The 22,478-nt window shown below is 54.3% G+C and overlaps 1 protein-coding gene across 1 annotated transcript; it reads left to right on the top strand.

The window, feature by feature from the left end:
- Positions 1-297: 297 nt before the first annotated feature.
- SERINC2 (serine incorporator 2) lies at positions 298-18,209 on the top strand. Its single transcript, XM_025447577.3, is given in 11 exon segments — positions 298-439; positions 8,566-8,727; positions 9,466-9,656; positions 10,077-10,156; positions 10,645-10,782; positions 11,483-11,652; positions 13,271-13,361; positions 13,674-13,815; positions 16,449-16,664; positions 17,617-17,692; positions 17,694-18,209. Coding segments are annotated over 11 exon segments (1,365 nt in total). The 5' UTR covers positions 298-400; the 3' UTR covers positions 17,754-18,209.
- The last annotated feature ends 4,269 nt before the right edge of the window (positions 18,210-22,478 follow it).

Here is a 22,478-nt window from a genome sequence, read left to right as displayed (position 1 = left end):
CTGTAGAGGGGGGACAGTGTTGTAAGGTCACACGGTAGCCTCGTTGGAACTCGGGATTTTCCAAACCCTAACTTTGGACCAGGACTTGAGCCGGGGCAGAGTCGGGTGCGGCTGCACGGCTCGCCGGGCCGCGGGAGTCCCGGGTCCCCTCACATTCCCTACCTGTCCGGCCCGGCGCACCTGCCGCAGGTGACCCTCGGGAGGCTCCGAGCGCCGCCGGAAAGCGGCGAGCGGCTTCGGCAGGTGGGGCGGGGCGGGGCGGGGCGGGGCGGGACGGGGCGGGCCCGGCCGGGGCGGGGCGGGGCGGGGGCGGTGCCAGGACCGGGCGCCCCGGAGCCGAGCGATCCCGCCGCCCGCGCCCCGCGCCCCGCGCCCCGCGCCCCGCGCCCGCGCCGCCGCCATGGGGGCCTGCCTGGGGGCCTGCTCGCTGCTCAGCTGCGTGAGTCCCGACCCCCGCGCCCGCCCGCGCCGCCGGCTCCTTCTTCGGCCCCGCACTTTTGTCCCGTCTTCTTCCTCCGAATAGTTTCTTCGTTTCCCTTCCTCTAAACTTGTGCTTCTGGGCCCGCGCCCCGCCGCTCGCCCTCGGGTCCCCCCGTCCCCGGGCCCCCCCATCCCGGACCCGCGGGCGCCGGGGACAACTGGCGTCGGGGCTCGGGTTACCGCGGGGGAGGGGCTGGGGCTGGGGCTGCTGGGGCGCGGCGGGCGGCGGGGGAGGGGCGGGCCCGGGCGGGCGCCCCCCTGGGCACCGGGGAGACTGAGGCCGGAGCCGGGGCTGGGCGTGCGCGCTGCGGCCCCTCGCCCCACCTGGCGCGCCTGTCCTCCCTCTGGGACACTGACTCTTTGTGTGGCCCGCCTGGCCCCTGCCCCACTCTGCCGGGTGTCTTTCTGTCCCTCTGGCAATCCGTCCGTCAGTCTGTCGCCCTGCCCGCCGGCCTCAGTTGGTCCATTTGTATTTGTCTGACGTCTCTTTCCGTCCGCGCGTGTATCCCACTTGTCTTTGTGGGTCGGCGGCTTCTCCATCAGTCATTGTCTGCCCGTCTCGCCTACCGTCCAGTCTGTCTGTCTGCATCCTGTGTCTGCCTCTTTCAGGCTGGCGCACACTAAACCCTGGACCCTTCCCCGGCGAGCCCCAGACCCTTCCGCTCTGGGCCCCCGGAGCCTGAAATGGGCGTGGGGGGGAGGCCCCCTTGAGTGAGGTCGGCTGGGGTCGCCACAGCCCCCGGGCCCAACTCCGGGTTGGAAGACCCAGGGACTGGGGGAGGTTGGAGTGCGTGGGTGGGGAGAGCATCTGGTGCTGGGGCTCAGGGACCTCGGGGGCACCAGCCTCTGTTTTGGGGCCGCAGCCAGCAAAGGGGAGGAGCTTCAGCCAGACCCCGGCTGGGAGGCCCTTTCTCCTTTCCCTCTTCCCCTCATTAAATCCGAGGTTCATTCAGGCAGCTCCCTCCCCCTCTGCTCTACACAAAGAGAAGCGGAGAGGAAGGGGGGGGGGGTCTGGTGGCTGCTGAATCTCAGGACTTGCTTTCCTTTGTTCCTGATTTGTGCGTGTGCGGGTGTGTTAGGATGGGGTGGAGGAGTGGAGGCTTCGGGATCTAGAGATGTACTTTACAACCATTTTCTGAAAATGCTGGCTGCACAGAGGCTGTAGACAGGGTCCCTGGACAGTCTCTTGTCCTCTCTGGGCCTCCATTTACCCGCCTGTGAACTGTGTGTGCGCACCCGCGTGTGTGGGCCCACGATCCCAGGAATCAAGAATTGGTTTCTGAGATCCCTTTCTGCCCAGCAAATTCTAGGTTTGGGCTGGTTTCTGGCCAAGAAAGGTTTGCTTCCTGGTGCGGGAGGGAGAGCTTCCTCCACGTTGACCAGGTTTCCATTTGGCCAGGCTGGCCTGGGAGTGGCACATGTTGAGGGTGACCCGCCAAGCCCCCCACCGCCCCCCTCGTGCCTCAGTCTCCCCATCTGCCTCCTTCATAATTCTGTTTGAGGAAGGTGGAAAAGTGCCCCACCTACTTCCTGGCGACTGTGAGTGGCTCTATTGTTGTTACCTTCTTGGAAAGGTGGGCGGAGAACTCCCTCTGGAGCCTAAGCTGGCGGCTGAGTCACGAAATCTGACAATGCTGAGGCCAGAGGCACCTGACAGGCTTGCTGAAACCCTCAGCAAACTGAGGCTCAGAGAGGTTAGCCAACTTTCCAGAGGTTGCACAGAGAACGGATAGGGAACTGCACAGTCAAGATTAAAATCTGATTCCTGGTCCAGGCCTGCACCTTCCCTCCCTTCACATCCAGGGTGCCCCAGGGACAGGGTGGGTCTAGGGTAGAACTGGGTATCTAATATCTGCAGGAGACCTGTCCCTCCTTTCAGTGGCCTCCCCTTGGGGTTCTGACCTCTGATATTTACTGAGTTCCTACCACATGCCAGGCGCTGTGCTCAGCCCCTCACCATGCTGTCTTCTTGGTTCTCCCTCCAGCCCTGTGACATAGTTCTCCTATTTCAGATAAAGACACCAACAACAGCCACCATCACTGTGCCCTCACTCAGGGCCCAGCGCTGCCCCGTGGTGGTACTCTGTATGTGTCCTCTCATTCAATCCTCACTATGACCCCAGTGAAGCAGTTAATATTATTCCTATTTCACAGATGACAAATCTGGATCAGAGAGGGAAAGTGATTTCCCCACAGCCACACAGTATTAGGTGGTACAATTGGGTGTTACTGGGCACCGATAATAACCTGTTTCAGGGGTGGCTGGGTGGCTCAGTCGATTAAGTGTCCAACTCTTGATCTCAATTCAGGTCTTAATCTCAGGGTTGTTAATTCAAGCCCTGTGTTGGGCTCCATGCCTGGCGTGGAGCCTACTTAAAACAAACAACAAACTAAAAACAACCGGTTTCTTTTTTTTTTTTTTTTTTTTAATTTTTATTTATTTATGATAGTCACAGAGAGAGAGAGAGAGGCAGAGACATAGGCAGAGGGAGAAGCAGGCTCCATGCACCGGGAGCCTGATGTGGGATTCGATCCTGGGTCTCCAGGATCGCGCCCTGGGCCAAAGGCAGGCGCCAAACCGCTGCGCCACCCAGGGATCCCAAACAACCGGTTTCAATGGAGATTTGCTGCACTGGAGGAAAGTGCTAATAGGGAGTTCCTGGGCATCTTGGGGGGAACATTTTGGAGTTTGTGGATTCATGGAGGAGACTTCCAGCCATGATGCATTTGCATCTGCTCATCATGCCTTAAGGTTGGTGTTTGTATTGGGCCGAGGGTAAGTCCTGCCTCGGAGATCAGATGGGCCCACAATGGGGTGGGAGTCCCCAGGCCAGCCAGTACTTGGTGGGCTGGACAGTCAGCAAATGTTTAGGGAGGGCCTTCTGTACTATCTGCATGCCGCCGAATCAAATTCTCTGTGCACTACATGTGAGGGCAGGTGAAAGGGTCAGACGATGGGACTCCAATCTTGGCATGGCCTCTCCCCCACCCCCCGGAAGTCAGCAGGCAATCTCTTCCCCTTTTCTCTGGGACTGAGGGAATAAGTAGAGATGAGCACGAAGCTGGTGCGCAGTGGCCACTCTAAGCATCCCAGGATGGGAAAGTGCTCAAGACCACATTTGGGGAATTGGTGAAGCTACTGACACTGGGACTTTCTGCAGATCCTGGGCTCTGAGCCACTTCACTGTCCTTCCCAGGAGCCCATTTTATGGCTGAAGAAACTGAGCCCTGCAGAGAAAAGGGATTTGTCTAAGGTCATACTGCAAGTTCGTGGCAGAGCCAAGACTCGGCCTTCTATTCTTTGCGCTGCATGGGGAAGTAGGTGTGCACGAGTAGTTTGGTCTAGTCCTAGGGCAGCTCAGCTGGTATTGGGGCTATTCGTGAAGTCTACAGGGTGCACCCCATCCTTATGGGGAATTTTTAAAATTTCACCGTGGCAAAATGTATATAACATAAAAAATTACCATTCTAGAGGCTCCTGGCTGGCTCAGTCGGGAGCCCATGACTCTTGATCTCAAGGATGTGAGTTTGAGCCCCATGTTGGGTCTAGTAGAGATTACTTAAAAATAAAATCTTTTTTAAAATTTCAATTGAACATTTTTTTTTGTTTTCAAGGAGCTTGTAATTTATCTTACGAAATATGATATATATATATATATTTAAAATGGATATCTATTTTTATGATATCATCCCAAATGAAGGGTAGTGTCTGAAGGGGGAAATATGGTGGGTTGAAACACACAGCAAAAATTCTAGTATCTGTCTTTTTTCCCTTGCAATCTGTTCCCCTAGCTTGCTCTCTCTGTTCCCGGAGGTACTGCACACCACCCCCCGGATCTGTCTTCCATCTGTGGCCAAAGTGGTATTTCTGTAATGCAGATCTGATGCTCTGCTTCTCCTGGAGCAGTAGTTGCTCATTGCCTTCAGGATAAAGAGCAGAAGCCTTGACATGGCCCACAGGGACCCCGGTCATCACTTACATCATCCTTCTTGCTTCTTCCTTTGACAGCTGCTCCAAAGATAGTGTTTGTGGCCGCTTCACACGTGCTGTTCCCTTTGTAGGAACACCTTTCCCTTCCTCACCTGGCTAACTTCTTACTCTTCCTTGAAAACTGCCCCCTCCTTTTTCCTTATAGTGGTAAAATGCACATAATATATAAAACTGACAATTTTAACCATTTTAAAGTTTTATACGGTTTAGTGGCATTACCTACATTCTCGTTGTTGTGCACTCATCCCCACCATCCATCTTCAGAACTTTTTCATCCTCCTCAAATGAAACTCTCTACCCATTCAATAGTAGTCTTCTCCTTTCCCCTAGCCCCTGGGAACCCCCAGTCTACTTCTGTCTCTGTGAATTTGAATTTGACTGCTCTAGGTCCTCCTATCAGTGGAATCGTATGGCATTTGTCCTTTTGTGTCTGGTGTATTTCATTCACTACAATGTCCCCAAGGTTTGTCTGTGTGGTAGTCTGTATTTTTTTTTTCTTTTTTTTATTTATTTATTTATTTTTTTTGGTAGTCTGTATTGTAGCAGGTGTCAGAATGTTCTTCCTTTTTAAGGCTCAATAATATTCCCTTGTATGTATATTCCACATGGGGTTTAGTCATTCATCAGTCATGGGCACCCGGGTTGCCTCTACCCTTTGGCTATTGTGAATAATGCTGTTATAAACATGGGTGTACAGATATCTGCTTGAGTCCTTGCTTTTGACAAATATCCAGAAGTGGAGGGTCAGTTAATTTTAAACAAAACAACCCTAGTTGCCTACCCCCCTCCCGCCTCCCCAGTGCCCCAGAAATGGTCCAGAGAACCCACGTCCCTGGCTTTAGGGACAGCCAGGAGAGAGTGTAAATGATCAGTGACAGCCTCTTGCCACCATGCCAAACCACGCATGCTTCCAGAGCAGTTCAGCTTGCCCTAGGAGGTAGTGAGCGCCTTGTCGTTGGCAGTGCGTAAGCAGCAGAGGCTGCCTTCCGGGTGATTCTTCCTCAGAGAGAGAAGCCAGACCAGTTGAATGTCTAGGAGCCTCGCAGCCTGAAAGCTGGAAGCTTCAGCTTGCAGAGCTTAGATGTTCTGATTTGCCATTCCAAGAACCTGGCTGCTGCTAAACAACAGCCAGAGTTTTGGTGCTTCTCTGTTGCTGCTGCTCTCCTGTGGGCACGTGGAGGTGAGCAGGTGGGGAGGTGGGAGGTGGTTGTAATCTTAGCACAGGAGCAATGTTATGTCTGCCTTGGCTTTTCGCATTGTGTCATAAAAGTTAGTTCATGTTGCTCTGCATCCTGGTGACTTTTTTCTTTCCTGCCCCTGTAACGTTCCATGGGATAAATGGACTACCACTGATCCCTGGTGCAGGACCTTTAGGTGATTTGCATGCAGTCTCTTGAGATTCTTTTTTTTTTTTTTTAAGATTTTATTTATTAATGCATGAGGGACACACAGAGACATAGACAGAGGGAGAAGCAGGCTCCCTGTGGGGAACCCGATGCGGGACTCGATCCAGGACCCCGGGAATCACGACCTGAGCCAAGGTAGACGCTCAACCACTGAGCCACCCAGATGCCCAGTTTCTTGAGATTCTACTAAGCTCAAAAAAACCTAAAGCTTTGTGCTTTATATTTTTTGGTCTTAATTTAAATTTTTTCTCTTTTAGTAATAAAATCAGCTTTATTGAGATATAATTTATATTTAATTATATTTAGTTACATGTACCCCTTTAAATATTACTGACACATCGGCTGCATTTAGCAGAGAGCACTCTTAGGGGAGGACCACAACGTATGGATGAGCATTTAGTCATTTTAAATTTCCCTCTATTACTTTCCTGGGGTGTGAACAGTGCCACCATGAACTGGCGTGTGTGTGTGTGTGTGTGTGTGTGTGTGTGTGCACGGCTGCTCTTACTCCTGTGAGCTGGTACTTCTGCAGAAAGAGATTCTTGTAGGAGCGATGCCTCAGGGGTGGAGTGACTGGGTCAGAACCGAAGATGGATTCTGAGGATGCACCCGAAACAGCTGGTGGTGGGGGCTGGCATGTGCTTTTCTCTCCCTGACCTGGTCTTTCTGGCTACCAGCCCTTGGAAATCCAGAAGTTTCGGGTGTCAGGAACACCTGGATTTTGACCTCCAAGAATTAGAGCGAGTTGAAAGGCCAGGCTCCCTGACTGCAGTGGGACAGCTTTTCCTGTGTCTCAGATGTCTCAAATTGAAGTGGTAACAAGCCAGAGCCCGGTCCTGACTTGGGCTCGTCCACACGTGGTTCCCAAGATCAGTGCTTGTGGGCCTCCACTGTTTTTCTCTGGCATCAGAGGGATTGTTTCCATCCCTGGGGTGTTTTGAAATTAAATGAGGCTGCCATCAATGAGCTAGTGGGCCCTTGGTACAGACAGAATGGGTTCAGACCTCAGCTTACCTGCTATGACCTCTCTGAGTTATTTTCCCCATTTGTGAGTGGGAGGTGATAACACACTTATTGCACAGTGTCAGTGACACTTAACGTAGATAAGGTGCTTTCCGTGGTGCCTGGGACGGAGCAACTCCTAAAGGAATGCCGTCTGGTTACTCCTTGAATCTCAGCACCACTGTCCGCTTGCTGGATGACTCTGGCACATTCTTGACTGCTCTAATCTCAGTTTCCTTATCTGTAAAATGGGACTAATAGCTAGTCTGTCTGTCTGCCAGAGTGTTCTTTATGGTTTCTAAAATACGTTTCTTATCCCTTCTCCCACAAAAGGCAGTCGGGTAGGAGGCAGGGTTTGGGGTGGGGGCGCAAGATATAACCAGACATTGCTAGACCAGTTATGATTGGACCATGAAGAGGAAATTCATTCTGCAGGCATTTCATTTAGCAAACTGGTCCTTGGCTTCGTGGGTGAGAGAGATGGGTAACAAGGAGCATTTCCAGGGGCGTTTCCACTCTTGGGAAGAAGGGAAGCAGAGTTGTCACTTCTTCCTGGAAGGGACCCACTACCCCCAGTCTGAAGTCAGCCCCTGTCTGTGACTCTTCGGGCGGCAGTGACCATGACAGGTGGAATGATTGTTGAGTGTCTTTCTTGAGGGAGGGCAGAGCCACTATCTTTCTTGTTCTTGACTCTTAAACACTTGAGTAAAGGGCTGGGCTGTCTTGGGGGGGAGAAAACTGATGACCAGATGTATCCGGATGTAGGCCCGGTTCCCAGAGGGGTGAGTCCTATTTCGGGATGCCAGCTGTGAATAGAGTGGCACCACCAGCCCCCAAATAATTTCAGCCAGCCCAGGGAGTGCAGGGGCTGACACCGGCTTGGGCAGAGGAGCCAGGAGAGGGAGAGGGTGAGACGGCCCCTGCTGTCCAGGACAGGTCTGGCCCCGGAGCAGGAAATCATAACTCCGCATTCCGTTCGTTCAGTGGATGTTTATCATGTGCTTGCTGTTTCTTGCAGTCTTAACATATGTCTGGGGCTATGCCAGACACTTTACCTTTGTTCAGTTGATAGTCACTAGGCTCCTGCTGTGAGTCAAGCACCATTCCAATTCCTGGGTCTACCGCAGTGAACAAAACCCCTGCCCTGGCGGAACTTACATGCTAGAAAAGGGGGGCTGACAAACATGAGCAAAATAGAAAGCCTGTCAGATGATAGTAAGTCCTGTGGAGAAAAGCCAAACCGGGAGGGGGAAAAGGAAGCGCGTTACAATGTAAAATTCCTATGAGAATTAGGTACCATTATGCTTCCCATCTTATAGATGAGGAAGCTGAGGTTCAGAGAGGTTGAGTGAGTTGTATAGGGCCACACAGCTTATCCGCGTTGGAACTGGTCTTCTGGATCTATCTTTTTTTTTTTCTTTTCTTTTTTTTTTTATACCACTCTGCCTCCTCTTATGTAAGAAACTGAGACCTGACCTTTTTGCAGCTTGGTTTCCGCAGTGCCCTTTGGGGCTTGAAAGTGCAACGGGATAACGTCTGAGGAGGAGATGTGCCCCTGCCGGGGACAGGGAGGGTAGGCTTGGCAAGGATTTGGAGACATGGAATGGGTCTGTGGTGGGTGCTCCTGCGTGGGCGGGGATGGGGAGAGGAGGCAGGGAGTCAGGGCACCATCCTGCCCTTCCACAGGCGTCCTGCCTCTGCGGCTCTGCCCCCTGCATTCTGTGCGGCTGCTGCCCCTCCAGCCCCAACTCCACCGTGACCCGCCTCATCTTCACGGCCTTCCTCTTCCTGGGAGTGCTGGTGTCTGTCATCATGCTGAGCCCTGGCGTGGAGAGCCAGCTCTACAAGGTAAGTGGCCCGGGGACCGGCAGGGGAGGGGGCCAGCCTGTGGGACCCCGGCCCACAGCAAAGGCCCTGCTGCTCCAGGCTGGGGGGCCTGGGCTTGAGGTCCCAGATAATCAAGAAGGCTGGGCGGGCATATCCTGGTGCGCCCGCTATCCAGGGTTGGTGATGGAAGCGTTTCTTCACATGGGGAGGAGAGTTTGAACCTCACATGGGAATTCTTGCCTCTCATAAGCTGTGGGCCCCTTGGAGAATCTGATGAATCATCATTGTCCCCAGGACACTAGCCCTGGGCCATGCTTTCCCCATCTTACTGCTCGAACCTTGTTTGGGGTCCTCACTCTTCCCTTCATCCCAGCGTTTCAGAGTCTGGCACAAACCCAGTGTGACATTTAGGCCAATGGCTCTGACATTTGAATGTGTGAGAAGGTATGGATGTCCTGAGGAGTGTGCTAGAAAAGCAGATTCTCAGCCCCCACCTCAGAGACTCTGGTTCTGTCCAAGAGGGGCCCTGGAATCTCTCCTTCCCCCAGAGTCCCCGGGGGTTCTGGGAAATAAGCAGAGAGTAAGGATCTGTCACTGAACCATGTGTCCCCATCTGTCCCAGGCTCACTCACAGGACTTCAGCCCCAAGGGTGGGTGGGGGTGAGGATGGAGGGGTAGGAGGGAGCTTCCCTCCTGGCCGGCCTTGGCAAAGTCAGCCCAGGGTTCTGGGGGCCTTCACGCTGCTCTGTCTCCCCACAGCTGCCATGGGTGTGCGAGGAGGGGGCCGGGACCTCCATCATCCTGCAGGGACACATTGACTGTGGCTCCCTGCTCGGCCACCGCGCTGTCTACCGCATGTGCTTTGCGACGGCAGCCTTTTTCTTCCTCTTCACCCTGCTCATGATCTGCGTGCGCAGCAGCCGGGACCCCAGGGCTGCCATCCAGAATGGGTGAGGGCACCCCCGCCTGCAGCTGGGACCCCCTCACACTGTGGTTTCTGCCCCCTGCCGGCCTCCAACCATCTCCGGGCCCTGCTCCCAGACTCCGGAGCCACCCAAGCACAGAGATCAACTCACTTAGTTCTTCCCGCTTCTCAGAGGAAGAAATAGAAGTCAGAAAGGATGAGAACATGCCTAAGACCACACAGGACTTTAGTGACACAGTTGGGACAAGAACCTGGGTGACCACTGTTACTCCGACTAAGTCCTTCCCTCTGTCCCTCAGGGTTTTTTCTAGGGCCAGGAAAGACTTTCTGTGGCCATCAGACCATCTTCACTTATACCTGCTCTTTGAGGGTGGGGGTCCTAGGAGCCGGGCCTGGTCCCCTCCCCCAACTTAGCTCCCTGGTCTGTCCCCCCCACCCCCAATAGATTTTGGTTCTTCAAGTTCCTGATCCTTGTGGGCATCACCGTGGGCGCGTTTTATATCCCGGATGGCTCCTTCTCTGACGGTAGGTGGCCTTGGTGGGAGGGATGGGGGCTACCAGGAGGGAAGTGGGGTCTCTGGAGGGAGGAGCCCTGGTGGGGGTTGCTCTTTGCATTGGCACACAGACCCTGGGCTGCTGGCCGGGTCGTCAGCCCCCACCACCCCCACCCAAGGAGATAGAGCTCTGGTGCTTGGTCACATGGCCTTGTCTGGACAACATCCAGGGTGGGGGTAGGGGGCAGGCAGGTGAAACATGCCTCACCTCTGCCCCATACCCTGCCACACTGCATCTCCGTACATAGCTAGGGGTTCTCCGAGGGCAGGGACTTTGCTTCTTCTCAGTGTCACCATTGCAGGGCATGGCATCAATGATTGTTGAATGAGTAAATGCGTGTGCAAGGGAGACAGCACATGGTATGCCTGCCGCACGAATCCCAGGGAGTCTGGCACTCAGGCTGCTCCCCCACGGCCTTGTCCCCTCACCTTTCACCCCTCTTCCCTCTCCCCACCCAGTCTGGTTCTACTTTGGTGTCGTGGGCTCCTTCCTCTTCATCCTCATCCAGCTGGTGCTGTTCATCGACTTTGCACACTCCTGGAACCAGCGGTGGCTGGGCAAGGCTGAGGAATGTGACTCCCGGGCCTGGTATGCTGGTGAGTGCCCTCGGGTCAGCCAGGTCAGCCTCCAGGTGGGCCTGGGGCTTGTTGACAGCAGGGGATCCTTGAAGCTTGAGGAGAGCATGGGGGGCTTCTAGAGCAGTCCCCTGCCTTAGGGCAACAGGGGACTGTCCCAGGCAGATAGAGGGAAAGGTGTGTGTGGGGGGAGGGGTGGCTGGTTCTGGGGGGACTTTGGTGAGGGGGTCAGAGGAGAGCCGGACCAGAGAGGCCTTGGTGGTTCCTACAGGACTGGCCATGCACAGACAGTCCAGACCAAACCCAATGACAGTGGGTCCCTGAAGCCCCGGTGGCTGAACAGATCCCTGTCCGGCTCTCTTTCAGTCCTGAGTCGATCGAGGTGAAAGGCTCACGTAGGTGCTGGTTTGGTTTCCACACCTCTCGGAAGTGGCTGGTCTCTCTGATGGGAGGGCGGGGCTTCAGCAGGTCACTGTGCCTCCAGTTGACTTTTAGAAAGACTGTTTTGTATTCCTTGTTTGTCTTTTCATGGTTAACTTATTCGTGGCAAGTGAGTCATCTCGGTTCAGGATGGGGTGGAAACTCACAGAGGCACACGGGTGTCCTTCCTCCTCCGAGGAAGCCGAGGGCCCCCACAGGGGCCTGCCCGACCAGCCCCCTCAGGGGTTGGGGCAGGGTCCCCGTGCCTCCTGACCCAGCGCTTGCCACCCCTTCTGCCCAGGCCTCTTCTTCTTCACCCTCCTCTTCTACACGCTGTCCATTGCGGCCGTGACACTGCTGTTCATCTACTATACCCAGCCCGGCACCTGCTACGAGGGCAAGATCTTCATCGGCCTCAACCTCACTCTCTGTGTCTGTGTCTCCATTGTCGCCGTCCTGCCCAAGGTCCAGGTGAGCCTGTCCATCCTGATGCCAGGCCCTGGGGTGTGGGGGACTGCTGGTAGGAGCCTTGGGGTCCTGGGGCAGGGCCATCAGTCACAGAGGCTTGGGCTAAGAGTGTGCGTTCCCAAGTCAGCCTCCCTAGGTTGGAGTCACAGCTTTCACGTCTACTTGCTGGGTGTCTTTGGGAAAGTGCCTTAACCTCTCTGTGTCATGTAAAATGAGAGTGATACCTACTCTTTGGAGTTACTCGCAGGATGGCATGAGTGTTTGTGAGTGTAGAGAAAAGGGCCTGGCATATAGATATTCATCAGACGTTAACTGTTGTTATTGGAGACCGCTAGGGAGGACCACGGAGTGATGACTCCTAGACCTCTCAACAAGTGGTGATGGGAAGTGCAGTTGCACAGTTTTCAGTCCCAGAACATCTGGGGTAACGGGTGCAGCTCCAGGTCATCACATGCTATTCAGAAAGAAAGCCCTATGAGCCCAGGGGTGCTTTGCAACTGGGGATGTCAGCCGACCAGAGGTTTCACAGGTAGCTTGGGGAGCCTTTGAGAGTCTTTAGCAGAAAGGTGGGGAACCTCCCATCTAGTCTGAGCCTCTATTTCCCAGAGAAGATTAAAGCCCAGAGAAGGTGATGCCTCTGTCTCAGCTCACACAGCAATCAGTATTCCTTCAGTGAGTACTTCCAGAGTGCCGACAGTGTACCAGGCCCTCTTGGGGTTGTTGGGGATGCAGCTGTGAGAAAGAGAGGACGAGTGACAAGAGCTGCCCATTGATAGCACCTGTCCTGTCATGTAGTCCATGCATTGCCATCGTCCCCACTTTCCAGATGAGTAAAGGGAGGCTTAGAGGAAGAAAGAGATATGCCTGAGGTCACACAACTAGTGGGGGCCCAGCTAGGGGCAGAGCTGGCCAACTGGCTCCGGAGCCTGTGCTCTCAATCATGGAGCTTAGATTCTTAATTCCAAGAGTGTGTGTGATGAGGGTGGGAAAGAACAACTGCTTCGAGATGAAGCCAAGTAAGATAATTTGGGATAATACATGCTATGTGGGAAATTAAAGAGAGTGGACAAAAGGTAGGTGAGTGGATGGGTGGGGAGCTGCTGCTAGGGTCGGGGTTTCAGGGCCTCATTGGGAACTCTGAGCTGAGGCCCGAATGCTAAGGAGAGGCTGGCTGTGTGGAGATGTTGGGGAGGACCGTGTCGGAGAGAGGGCACAGCAAGTGCAAAGGCCCTGAGGTAGGAGAGGGTTTGGTAGGTTCTGTGGACAGAGAGGAGGCCACCTTGGCTGGAGCGCAGTTGTCAGCAGGAGCTTGTGGGGGAGGGGGCGGGAGAGAAGGCAGAGGCAAACTAGGGAGGGCTTTAATTCGAATGTGAAGGGATGCTGCCCTGGGAGCGTTCCCAGCAGGGGAGAGGCTGGAATTATCTGTTAGGAGAAAGAATGAGGATTCCACCTTTAATGGGCAGGGTGGGTGATCGATGATCCAGGTACTGTGTTTTCCTAGAGGGTGTGGGGTGGGATGGCCCTAGGGTGGTGGGGGTCCCTGAGGTCTCTGGTGGGCTAGGTGCAGGTGGGGTATCCCCCAGGGCAGATCAGGGTCTTGCTGATGGACTGCTCTTGCCAGGATGCCCAGCCCAACTCAGGTCTGCTGCAGGCCTCTGTCATCACGCTCTACACCATGTTTGTCACCTGGTTGGCCCTGTCCAGTGTCCCCGGTGAGTATAGGCCTGGGTTTGATGAAGACTGGCTCATTCCTGGGTCTGCAGCAGCCTTCCGGGGAGTGCTGGGGACCCTCACAGGTGACAGGGACATCTTAGCCCAGCCTGTTATCCTTCTTAGTCCTTCGGGGAGGTAAGAGGACCCTGTCTGTTCCTGGATCTCCTTCTCTGTCATTTGTCTGCTAAGTTCTGTCTGTTGCTGGGAGTCGAATGGTCGGTTGTATGTCTATCTGTCCACTGGGGTTGGCTCTCTGCCCTTCCTCAGATCTGGCCCACAGGGGCTGAGGGTGACTGTGCTCCCATCCTCAGACCAGAAATGCAACCCCCACCTGCTGACCCGCTTCAGCAACGAGACGGTCCTGGCAGGCCCTGATGGCTACGAGACCCACTGGTGGGATGCACCGAACATCGTGGGACTCATCATCTTTATCCTCTGCACCCTCTTCATCGGGTATGGTGGGGGGCTGGCTTCTGGGGAGGGATCGTGACTGGGGGCCTGAAGGCACAAGTGAGGGGGGAGGGTCTGGGGTCTGGAGTCTGGACACTAAGCTGGGAGGTGCCCTTGGCAAGGGCATGTCTAGCCCTTTGCTGGTGGAAAACTGAGTCCCTCTGAGGGTACAGTGTGACAGGGTAGCAGAGGCACGGCTGGAAGCTGCCTCCTGGCCTGGGGCCCTTTCTTGCACATCAGGTTGTCTGTGTCCGGCTCGTGCAGACACCTGTGGGAACAGGGCAGAAGCATGGATGGGGGTCAGCAGGTGCAGGCTCTGTCACTCACCTGCTGTGTGGTCTTGGGGCAAGTGGCTTAACCTTTCTGAGCTTCAATTTCCTCCTCATAAAAGGAGGATGGTAACCTTCAATGTTTGGGGCAGTGGGGACCCCATAGTCTCATCTGAGAGAGGGCAGCTTAGATCTAAGGTCACATAGCAATGTTTTGTTTTTTTTTTAAGATTTTATTTATTTATTCATGAGACACACACACACACACACACAGAGGCAGAGACATAGGCAGAGGGAGAAGCAGGCTCCATGCAGGGAGCCGGATGTGGGACTCGATCCCAAGACCCTAGGATCATGACCTGAGCCAAAGACAGACGCTCAACCACTGAGCCACCCAGGCGCCCGCAACGTTTTTTTAAGAGGCATCTTAGCAGGTCTTATCAGTGTGGACTCTGGAACCAAACTGTCTGTGTTTGAACCTGGCACTGCCACTGACCAGCAGTGCAGCCTTGGGCAGGTCGCTTAACCTTTCTGTGCCTTGGTTTGCTTATCTGTAGAATAAGGATAAAAAAATTACCTACTTCATTGGAGGCACTTAGAAAAGAACTTGGCAAGTTGTAGGCACCAAATAACCATTTGCTTTTATTGCAAGTAACTGTGGACATTTGCACAGCTGGGTGGCAGTGACTGGCCGTTGTGTAAGAGTCACCAGATGATAATACTGAGTATAATTGCTGTTTACACTAAATCTGGCAGACCGATGACTGACTCTGCGTGGCCCAGCATTGCTCCAAGTGCCACTTTCTATGTCTCTCCCTGACTGCCAGGAGGGAGCCTCTTTCCTGCTCCTCTGGCCTCCCCGAGTGGTCCCTCCCTAGCAGCGCCTCTTTTCTTAAGAGCAGCACACCTGCCTCTGAACATTTTGAGGCTGTTTCACATTTAGTTTTGACTGTTTCCAAAACACTTTCTCCAAGTCAAGCCCGGGCAGTTCACAGACATCTCACTTTGTCACCTCATCTGATCCCTTTTTCAACCTGGGAAGGTCTATATTATGTCCATTTTACAGATAAGGAAACTAGAGGTTCAGGAGGGGCCGCCGCTTGTCTGAGACCATGTGCACATGGTGGCCGCAGAGCTTGAGCACACATTCCCGGCCCGCCCTGACCCAGGCTCAGAGCTGTGCCTTCTGCTGCTCCCCGGACGCATGCCTCCCTGGCCTGCAGTCCCTGGGCAGGGCCTCTGAGAGCCCAGGGGCCTGTCTGTTCTTAGCACAGTTCCTTTTTTTTTTTTTTTTTTTTTAAAGTTTTATTTATTTGTTTGAGAGAGAGAGCATGAGCAGGAGGAGGGGCAGAGGGAGAGGGAGAGAGAATCTCAGACTCCTTGTTGAGTGCAGAGCCCAATGCAGGGCTCGATCCCATGACCCTGAGATCATGATTGGAGCTGAAATCTAGAGTTGGATGCCTAACTGACTGAGCCATCCAGGTGCCCCCTGAGCACAGTTCTTAAAACCCAGGAGGCAAAGAAGCAAGAGCAGCCACAAGGGCAGGGACCCCTGAGAATGGCCCCCATGCCCAGCTATGTCACCAGGATCTGGGCTCCCACGCATTGGATATTGCCATGATGTTTGGTGATTAGGGGCAGCAGAAGCTCAGTGGGTGACTCCTCAGCTTGATGGAGGTAGTGGGAGCTGGGGTCCAGATCTCCTTCTCAGTCACATTTTTCCCCAAATGCAAATTGGATTTTCAAAATTGGCTCTGTGTCTCAAACTTTTAAATACTGTTAAAAACATCAAGACTTCATTACAGAAATGACCAAAATCTCTTCACTGTTAGTATTTTCCTATAATAAACCTTGAACAAAGGAGATGTCATTGATAAAACTACTCACCTAACTAATAGAAGGAAAACAAACTTAATGGCAAATGGGTATTTTTAATCATTAATATTATCAATGAACGTCATCTCTGGTATGGTCTTTTGCAGTACTAGGTACTTAGTATATGTTTATGGAAATGGCAGATGGGCAACCTGAATAATAGTGCCTGTTTCTTTAGTTTATACTCTGTGCCGGGCACAGTTCTGGGGGCTTTACGTTATTAATCCTCCTGACAACTCTTCAAGGGAGGTACTATAATCCCCAATTTTACAGAGGCTCAGAGAGGTTAAGTGTCTTGACTATAAAGCCACACAGCAAGTAGGGGTGGAGTTCGGAGTCAAAGCAGTTAGCTAATCCCTGGGCCCAGAGCCTAAGCAGTGGGTCACCAGGCCCCAAGGTTCTGGAACCGTCGTGCCCATTGTTATGACCAATGCCGTGGCTCCGGGGGCCCCCTGGAGCTTCCTACCTGTCTTCCTCTTCCCTCCCCTACAGTCTGCGCTCCTCAGACCACTGGCAGGTGAACAACCTGATGCAAACGGAAGAGTGCCCGTCCGCACTGGAGGCCCCACAGCAGCAGCAGGTGGTGGTCGGCCAGGGCCGGGCCTTCGACAATGAGCAGGATGGTGTCACCTACAGCTACTCTTTCTTCCACTTTTGCCTGGTGCTCGCATCCTTGCACATAATGATGACGCTCACCAACTGGTACAGGTGCGTGCAGCCTGGCCGGGCATGGAGGGAATCCACGGTGCTGGGGTGTGAGGGCCACATGTCTCCTCTCCTCTGCCCCCACCCCACCCCGCCCCTGGTTTGTCCTGATAACTGCTGAAGGCTTGGGCATAGAGGTGTCTGTCCAGGACCCTCCATGGAGCCTGTCCATCCATGCCTCCCGGCTTCCCAGCCAGTGCCTTAGTCTGCTCAGGAGTAAGTGCCTGAGAAGTGGGGGTCATAGGAGGTGCCGCTGAGCCTGTGCAGGGCAGATGGGGCCTACAGATCAGGAGTGGCAATTTGGATTTTAAGGTCAGAGTTGGGATTCCTGGTTGGAGCATTTGGATTTAAGGATATGGGGTTAGAGTCAAAGTCACAGGGTCAAGAATAGGAGTCATGAGCTCAAGGGTTGGGATTGGGGCCATATAAAGTCACAGATTGGATCATTTGGTTATAATTGGGGTTAGCAGGGCATAAAGCCAGGATTGAAGTTGCCGGGTCAAGGAACTAAGATCAGAGTAACAAGGTCAGGGCCTAGGGCTGGGGTTACAGGGTCAAGGGTTAGAATTAAGGTCAGAGATATGGGAACTTGGTCCTGAGGTCAGGGGTCGGGGATGGAGTTACAGGATTGATGGTCAGCGTCAAGGTTGGAGGTTAGGACTACAGTCAGGAAGCCCCAGGGTCCCCAAAGTCAGGGACCAGGAGTCAGGTTATAATATTATAGTCTAGGACCGGGGTCAGTGTTGAAATTGAGGTCAGGGTCAGATCTGTGGTGTTTTCTAAAGCTACATCTAGGGTCAAAGACACAGCTAAGGCCAAGTGTCAAAAGTATCAGAGATGGGCTAGAGCCAGGAGGCAAAGTCAGGGCTCACGACCAGGTCATAAGGGCAGGACCAGAACTGACATCACAACACGGGGTGGAAGCCAGGCTCACTGGGATGACGGTGTGTTCCAGACCTGGCGAGACCCGGAAGATGATCAGCACATGGACGGCCGTGTGGGTGAAGATCTGTGCCAGCTGGGCGGGGCTGTGTCCTTTACCTGTGGACTCTGGTGGCCCCGCTCCTCCTGCCAAACCGCGACTTTAGCTGAGGTGGCCCCCGGCAGCCTGCCCTCTTGGTGCCTCCGGGCTCAGGGAGTCAGCCACGCTGAGCCTCTGCCTGCACCCACCTCCAGGACTTGCCCCTGAGCTGGGCCCCTTGTTCTTAGTGCCTTCGGGGATGGGGGGGAGCATCAGGTCCCTAGCCTGAGCCCTACCTTCCCACTGCCCCCAAACCACAGAGCTGCCTCTTCCTTGCCCTTGTCCCCCGTCACCTGCACTCATCCTCTGGGGAAAAAAAGGCCCCTTATTCTCATGCTCCCCGGGAGAGGGACCTGAAGGAGAGAGCACTCAGAGCCACTCTGAGAGTGGGAGCACTCCCCAGGATGGGGTGCCCAGCACTGAGCCTGGGGTGTTCCTGACCACATCCCTCAGGGCACCCCGGCCCCTTCCTGGACTCCGTGCCTTACTGAGTCTTCACGACTTTGCGCAATAAACAAGCCAGTACATGTGCCTTTCCATGTTCTGTGCTCCACACCCTGGGCATGGCCCTCCTGCCATCTGAGGCCACTGTTGGGGTGGAAACGGATGGTCAGGGCTGGGAAGGCCAGACATGAGACCTGGGCTCTGTTTTGTAGGGCATGGAGAGCCTTGGGGTGGGTGGGGGAGGTGATAGGGGAAGGAGGGGCTTTGGGAAAGGGGAATCTGGGGGCCAGGAAAGGCCCTGGAGCAGTGTCCACATGAGGGGTGGTGAGGCCAGAGTCAGGATGGAGAGGAGAGTTTTTGGGGGGTGACTGAGGGGGCCATCTTCATCATCCCACCGGTGTCCTGTCCTAAGCTCCTGCCCATCTCTGGCCTGCTACCAGGGTCCTACCCCTTCTTCCCGCCATAGACATTGTCCTTGTCACCTGCTCTGGGCCGGGTGCCTTGGGGAATGCAGAGAAGAATCTGAGCCACACCCACACCCAGGGCACGGTGGGAAGAGCACACACTGAGTCAGCCAAGCGGGTGTGGATCTGGTGAATCTTGGAAGCTATGGGGCTCCAGGCAAGTCCTTCTGCTCCAGGCCCTAGCTCCTCATTCATTGGCCGGGAAAGTGCCCCCCACTCCCAGGCTGTTGTGAGGCTTGGAAGAAGCAGCCTATGTGAAGTGCCCGGCAGGTGCTCGATAGTTTCCATCTCTGAAGGTGATGCAGCGGTGACAGGCTCCTGGCTGTGACCCCAGAGCCTGGTCTAGACATGATGACTGATCATAGGCCATGCGCCATCTCCATTTGTGAGTATAACAATTAGATATGGACATGACTGGGTTTTCTGGGTGCTGGGAGTGCAGTGGCCAGAGACACAGCCTGCTTCCCGGGAGCCCTGGGGCTTAGGAGTTGGTGTGAGCTGGGGGGGGGGGCTGGGCCCCAATCACACAGGCCCTTGAGGGCCATTGTGAAGAGACCAGGTGTTATCCTCAGCGGAGAGGGGAACCATGGAGGGTTTTGGAGCAGGGTAGAAGCAGTGAAGATGAGGTCATCATGGGGGAAGCCCCAGAAGGCTTCGAGCAGAGCAGTGACATGGCCAGGTTGTTATTTTAGAAGGATTTCCCTGGATGAGATGGAGGCCGTGTAGCTGGGACAGGTGCCAGGGCCCGGGAATGAAAGGAGGGGGTGGTGTGCAGACTGGGGCAGGGACAGAGGATGGCATCTCTCAACCCTGGGACATCCTGGGGATGCTCTTGGCCCTGGATGCCTTCCAGCCCAAGGAAACCCTCTCCATGGAACAATCTGAACCTCTCCCACTCCCTGTCCCCCTAAGATTTCATTTCTTTCCTCCTTTCACCTTTGGGAGAAAAAAGGCCACATTGTGCTCCCGATAACCTTTTTTTTTTTTTTTTTAAACCAATTTGAGGAAGTGGACCATTTTGTCCTGCCTTTGTATCGCGTTGCTCTATAGTTTTCAAATTATTCACTCAACAAACATTCACTGAGCATGAGTTCTGGGCCAGTGTCTGGGCCAGGGTGGGCCTGGTGGGGAAGGAGGCAGAGGCCAGGCCCAAGAGTCTGAATGCCTGGCTATGGAGTTTAAGGTTCCAACTCGGAGGGCGCTACCTCTGGGAAGTCCTCTGAGCGCCTCCCACAGAGGGCAAAGGGCCTCCCCCAGCCATATTTCCCCCAGGACCTGTTCTGCCCTCTGGTGGTCACACTCACTCACCTGTGGGCGGTGTGGTGGGGTTGGGGGGCGGATGCCAGGGCTGACTGCTGCCCAGCACCTGTGGCTTCCACATGTCCTCTCTCCCTTCCTCCCTTTCTCTCCTGCCCTCCTCCCTCCCCCCAACCCCCTCCCTCCTCCACCCCCACCTGCTTCCTTTCTCAATTCTCATCTCTTCCTTCAAATCCTCTCTGTCGCCTCTCTCCTCTCACACTGTCTTTTGTCACCTCCTGCCCTTCGTGGGTCTGTGGGCCAGGCGCAGAGGACACCGGCCCTTTTTGTCTGCCAGCCCCCGACAGGCCAGACTGTGATGGAGAAGGGCCACCTCCAATGGGGAGCAGCCCTGGACCTGCCTGTAGGATGACCACCTGGGCAGGGCGAGTGTGAAGGGGAAACCGGCGGTGTGGTGGACTGGAAAGCTCTCTGGGCTCAGCTCTGGTCCTGCCCCCCCCCCCCCCCCGCACCGTCCACTCCGCCCCCTCCCCCTCCCCACGTCATCTTGGGCACCTGGGTCCTGTCTCTGAGCCTCAACTGCAGCATCTGTAAAATGGCAACAGTAGCAGTTTTGTAAATCACGAGGCGTGGTGCCGGGGTGAGCCAGACAGGGTGCTTCACCCACAGACATTCCCAATCCGCTTCTCCCCTTCCCGCCACCATCACGAAGGCTGCAAAAATCAGCTGATCGCTTTGCAGCTTCCCTGAGAGAAGTGGGCACCTGACAACATGCTGGCTGGTGATACCCGAGGGGAGAAGGCTCAGGAGCAGTTCTAGAAGAGCTGCTGCTTCTCCTTGACAAGGCGCTGCTCATTCTCCCCTTTTCCTGTCTGAACACGAACGAGATGGCTGGGGCTACAGCAGCTGTCTTGGGACACTGAGGCACAAGCCCGAGGATGAGAAACCAGCAAGGTGAGGCTCATTGTTTGCGGATCCGAGAATTGGAGGGGCCCCGGGTCCTCCCCACGCCGATGAGCCACCGCATCAGCCCCACTGCGCTAGTCTTGGCGCTTCTGTTGTGCAAGGAAAACACACGCCAACATGTGAAAGGCCCTGTTAGTTGGGTATTAATTTCCTTGCAGCTGAATGTATTTCTGATAGAACATGCAAGACGATCATTCAGATCAGTGATAATAATAAAAATAATAAACAGGAGAATCTGCTCTCCATGGTTCCGGACTGTCGGGTGGCGCTAGTGTAGCGCACACTCGCGTCTATGAATGTATTTATAGATAACTGTATATTATATGTGCTTGTATAACCTACATCTGTGTTGAGTAGCAGGAGAGAAACTGTGACAAAATAGTTTTTTGAGATAAGTTTTTTCTCCCCTATGAAATACACTGGAGAAGAAAGTTCTAGATCTCCCTGCCTTGGGGGAGGTTTGAGGAAGTGTGGGAAGCAGGAGAGGGAGGTTACTTGCAAAATAACACTTCCCCTCCTAGCTTTGGTAACCAAAAGCTCAGTCTGTTGAGAAGCTTCTGGGCAGGGGGGGTGGGGCAGTGAGGGGGCAGCTGAGGTTGGGGGGGGTGGTGCCCTGCAGGAACCTGATGAGAGATGGGGCCGTTTCTCCGAGACCCTAAGACGTTCTCTGTGCTGCAAGAGGAGAGAGAAGGCAGTGGAGTCCCTGTGTGTCGGGGGGTGGAAGTCCAGTTTCCACCTGGCGGCAGGACGTCTCTCCCATTCTGCTCACTGCCTCACTGCTACGTGACCCCAGGACTTTTGCACTATCTTGGAGGAGCCCCCGAATGTGGTGGGGAGGACAGTGAAGGATGGCCGAGGTTGATTTTCCCACCAGCCCGAGGGGATGGGGCTTTGGATAGAAAGAAAGATGACGTGAAACAAATGAACAAGAAAAAGAAACATGAACAGATACCCTGTCCTGCACACCTGTGAACTGAGCTTCATACCCACTTCCAGATCATTTTAGATACAAGGTATGTTCATGGCAAACAGTACAAGAGTGTGAAAAGCACTCATCTGCTTCACTTTTGCAAGCAGCAGCAGAGGATCCTGTTGAATGAACATTCTATCATTTCGTTCATTAATCTTCTCTTGATGGGCATTTACCTTGTTTTCAGCGGTTTTCTTTTTTCCGTTCCCTTGTATTTCGCCTTTGCTGCCATTGTGTCTATTAGGGCAGCTTGCTGGGTTGCAGGAAGAGCATGGACTCCAGAGCCAAAAGCCTTTAGCTTCTTACCTTGGCTTTGCCCCCAGCTGCTGTGGCCTCCTGGGGCCTCAGTTTCCCCATCTGCACAATGAGGATTGTAGTAGCACCCACCCCGTGGGATGTTGTGACAGTCAGTGAAAGCATGTCCACAAAGGGCCGGCTACCATTTTGGGCCCAGAGTGGGACAGGAACATAGGAACAGTGGCTCTTTCCTTTCTGTGGCTGTCAGTCCTCAGAACCTGAGACAACAGGCCAAAGCCATATTAGTTGACTGACTGACCAACCATTGCAATGAATATTAGTTGGTTCTGGAACAGCCACAGGAAAGCCCAGGGGCTGGAGGCTGTGCAGCTGAGTAGGAGGGAGAGGTGTCCTGGGCTGCATTGAGAGGTGTGCAGGGTTACAGAGATGTGTGGGGG

Source organism: Canis lupus, chromosome 2 (genome assembly GCF_003254725.2).
Source record: "Canis lupus dingo isolate Sandy chromosome 2, ASM325472v2, whole genome shotgun sequence".
Lineage (NCBI taxonomy): Eukaryota > Metazoa > Chordata > Mammalia > Carnivora > Canidae > Canis > Canis lupus.
This window is presented reverse-complemented; position numbering and strand designations above follow the sequence as displayed.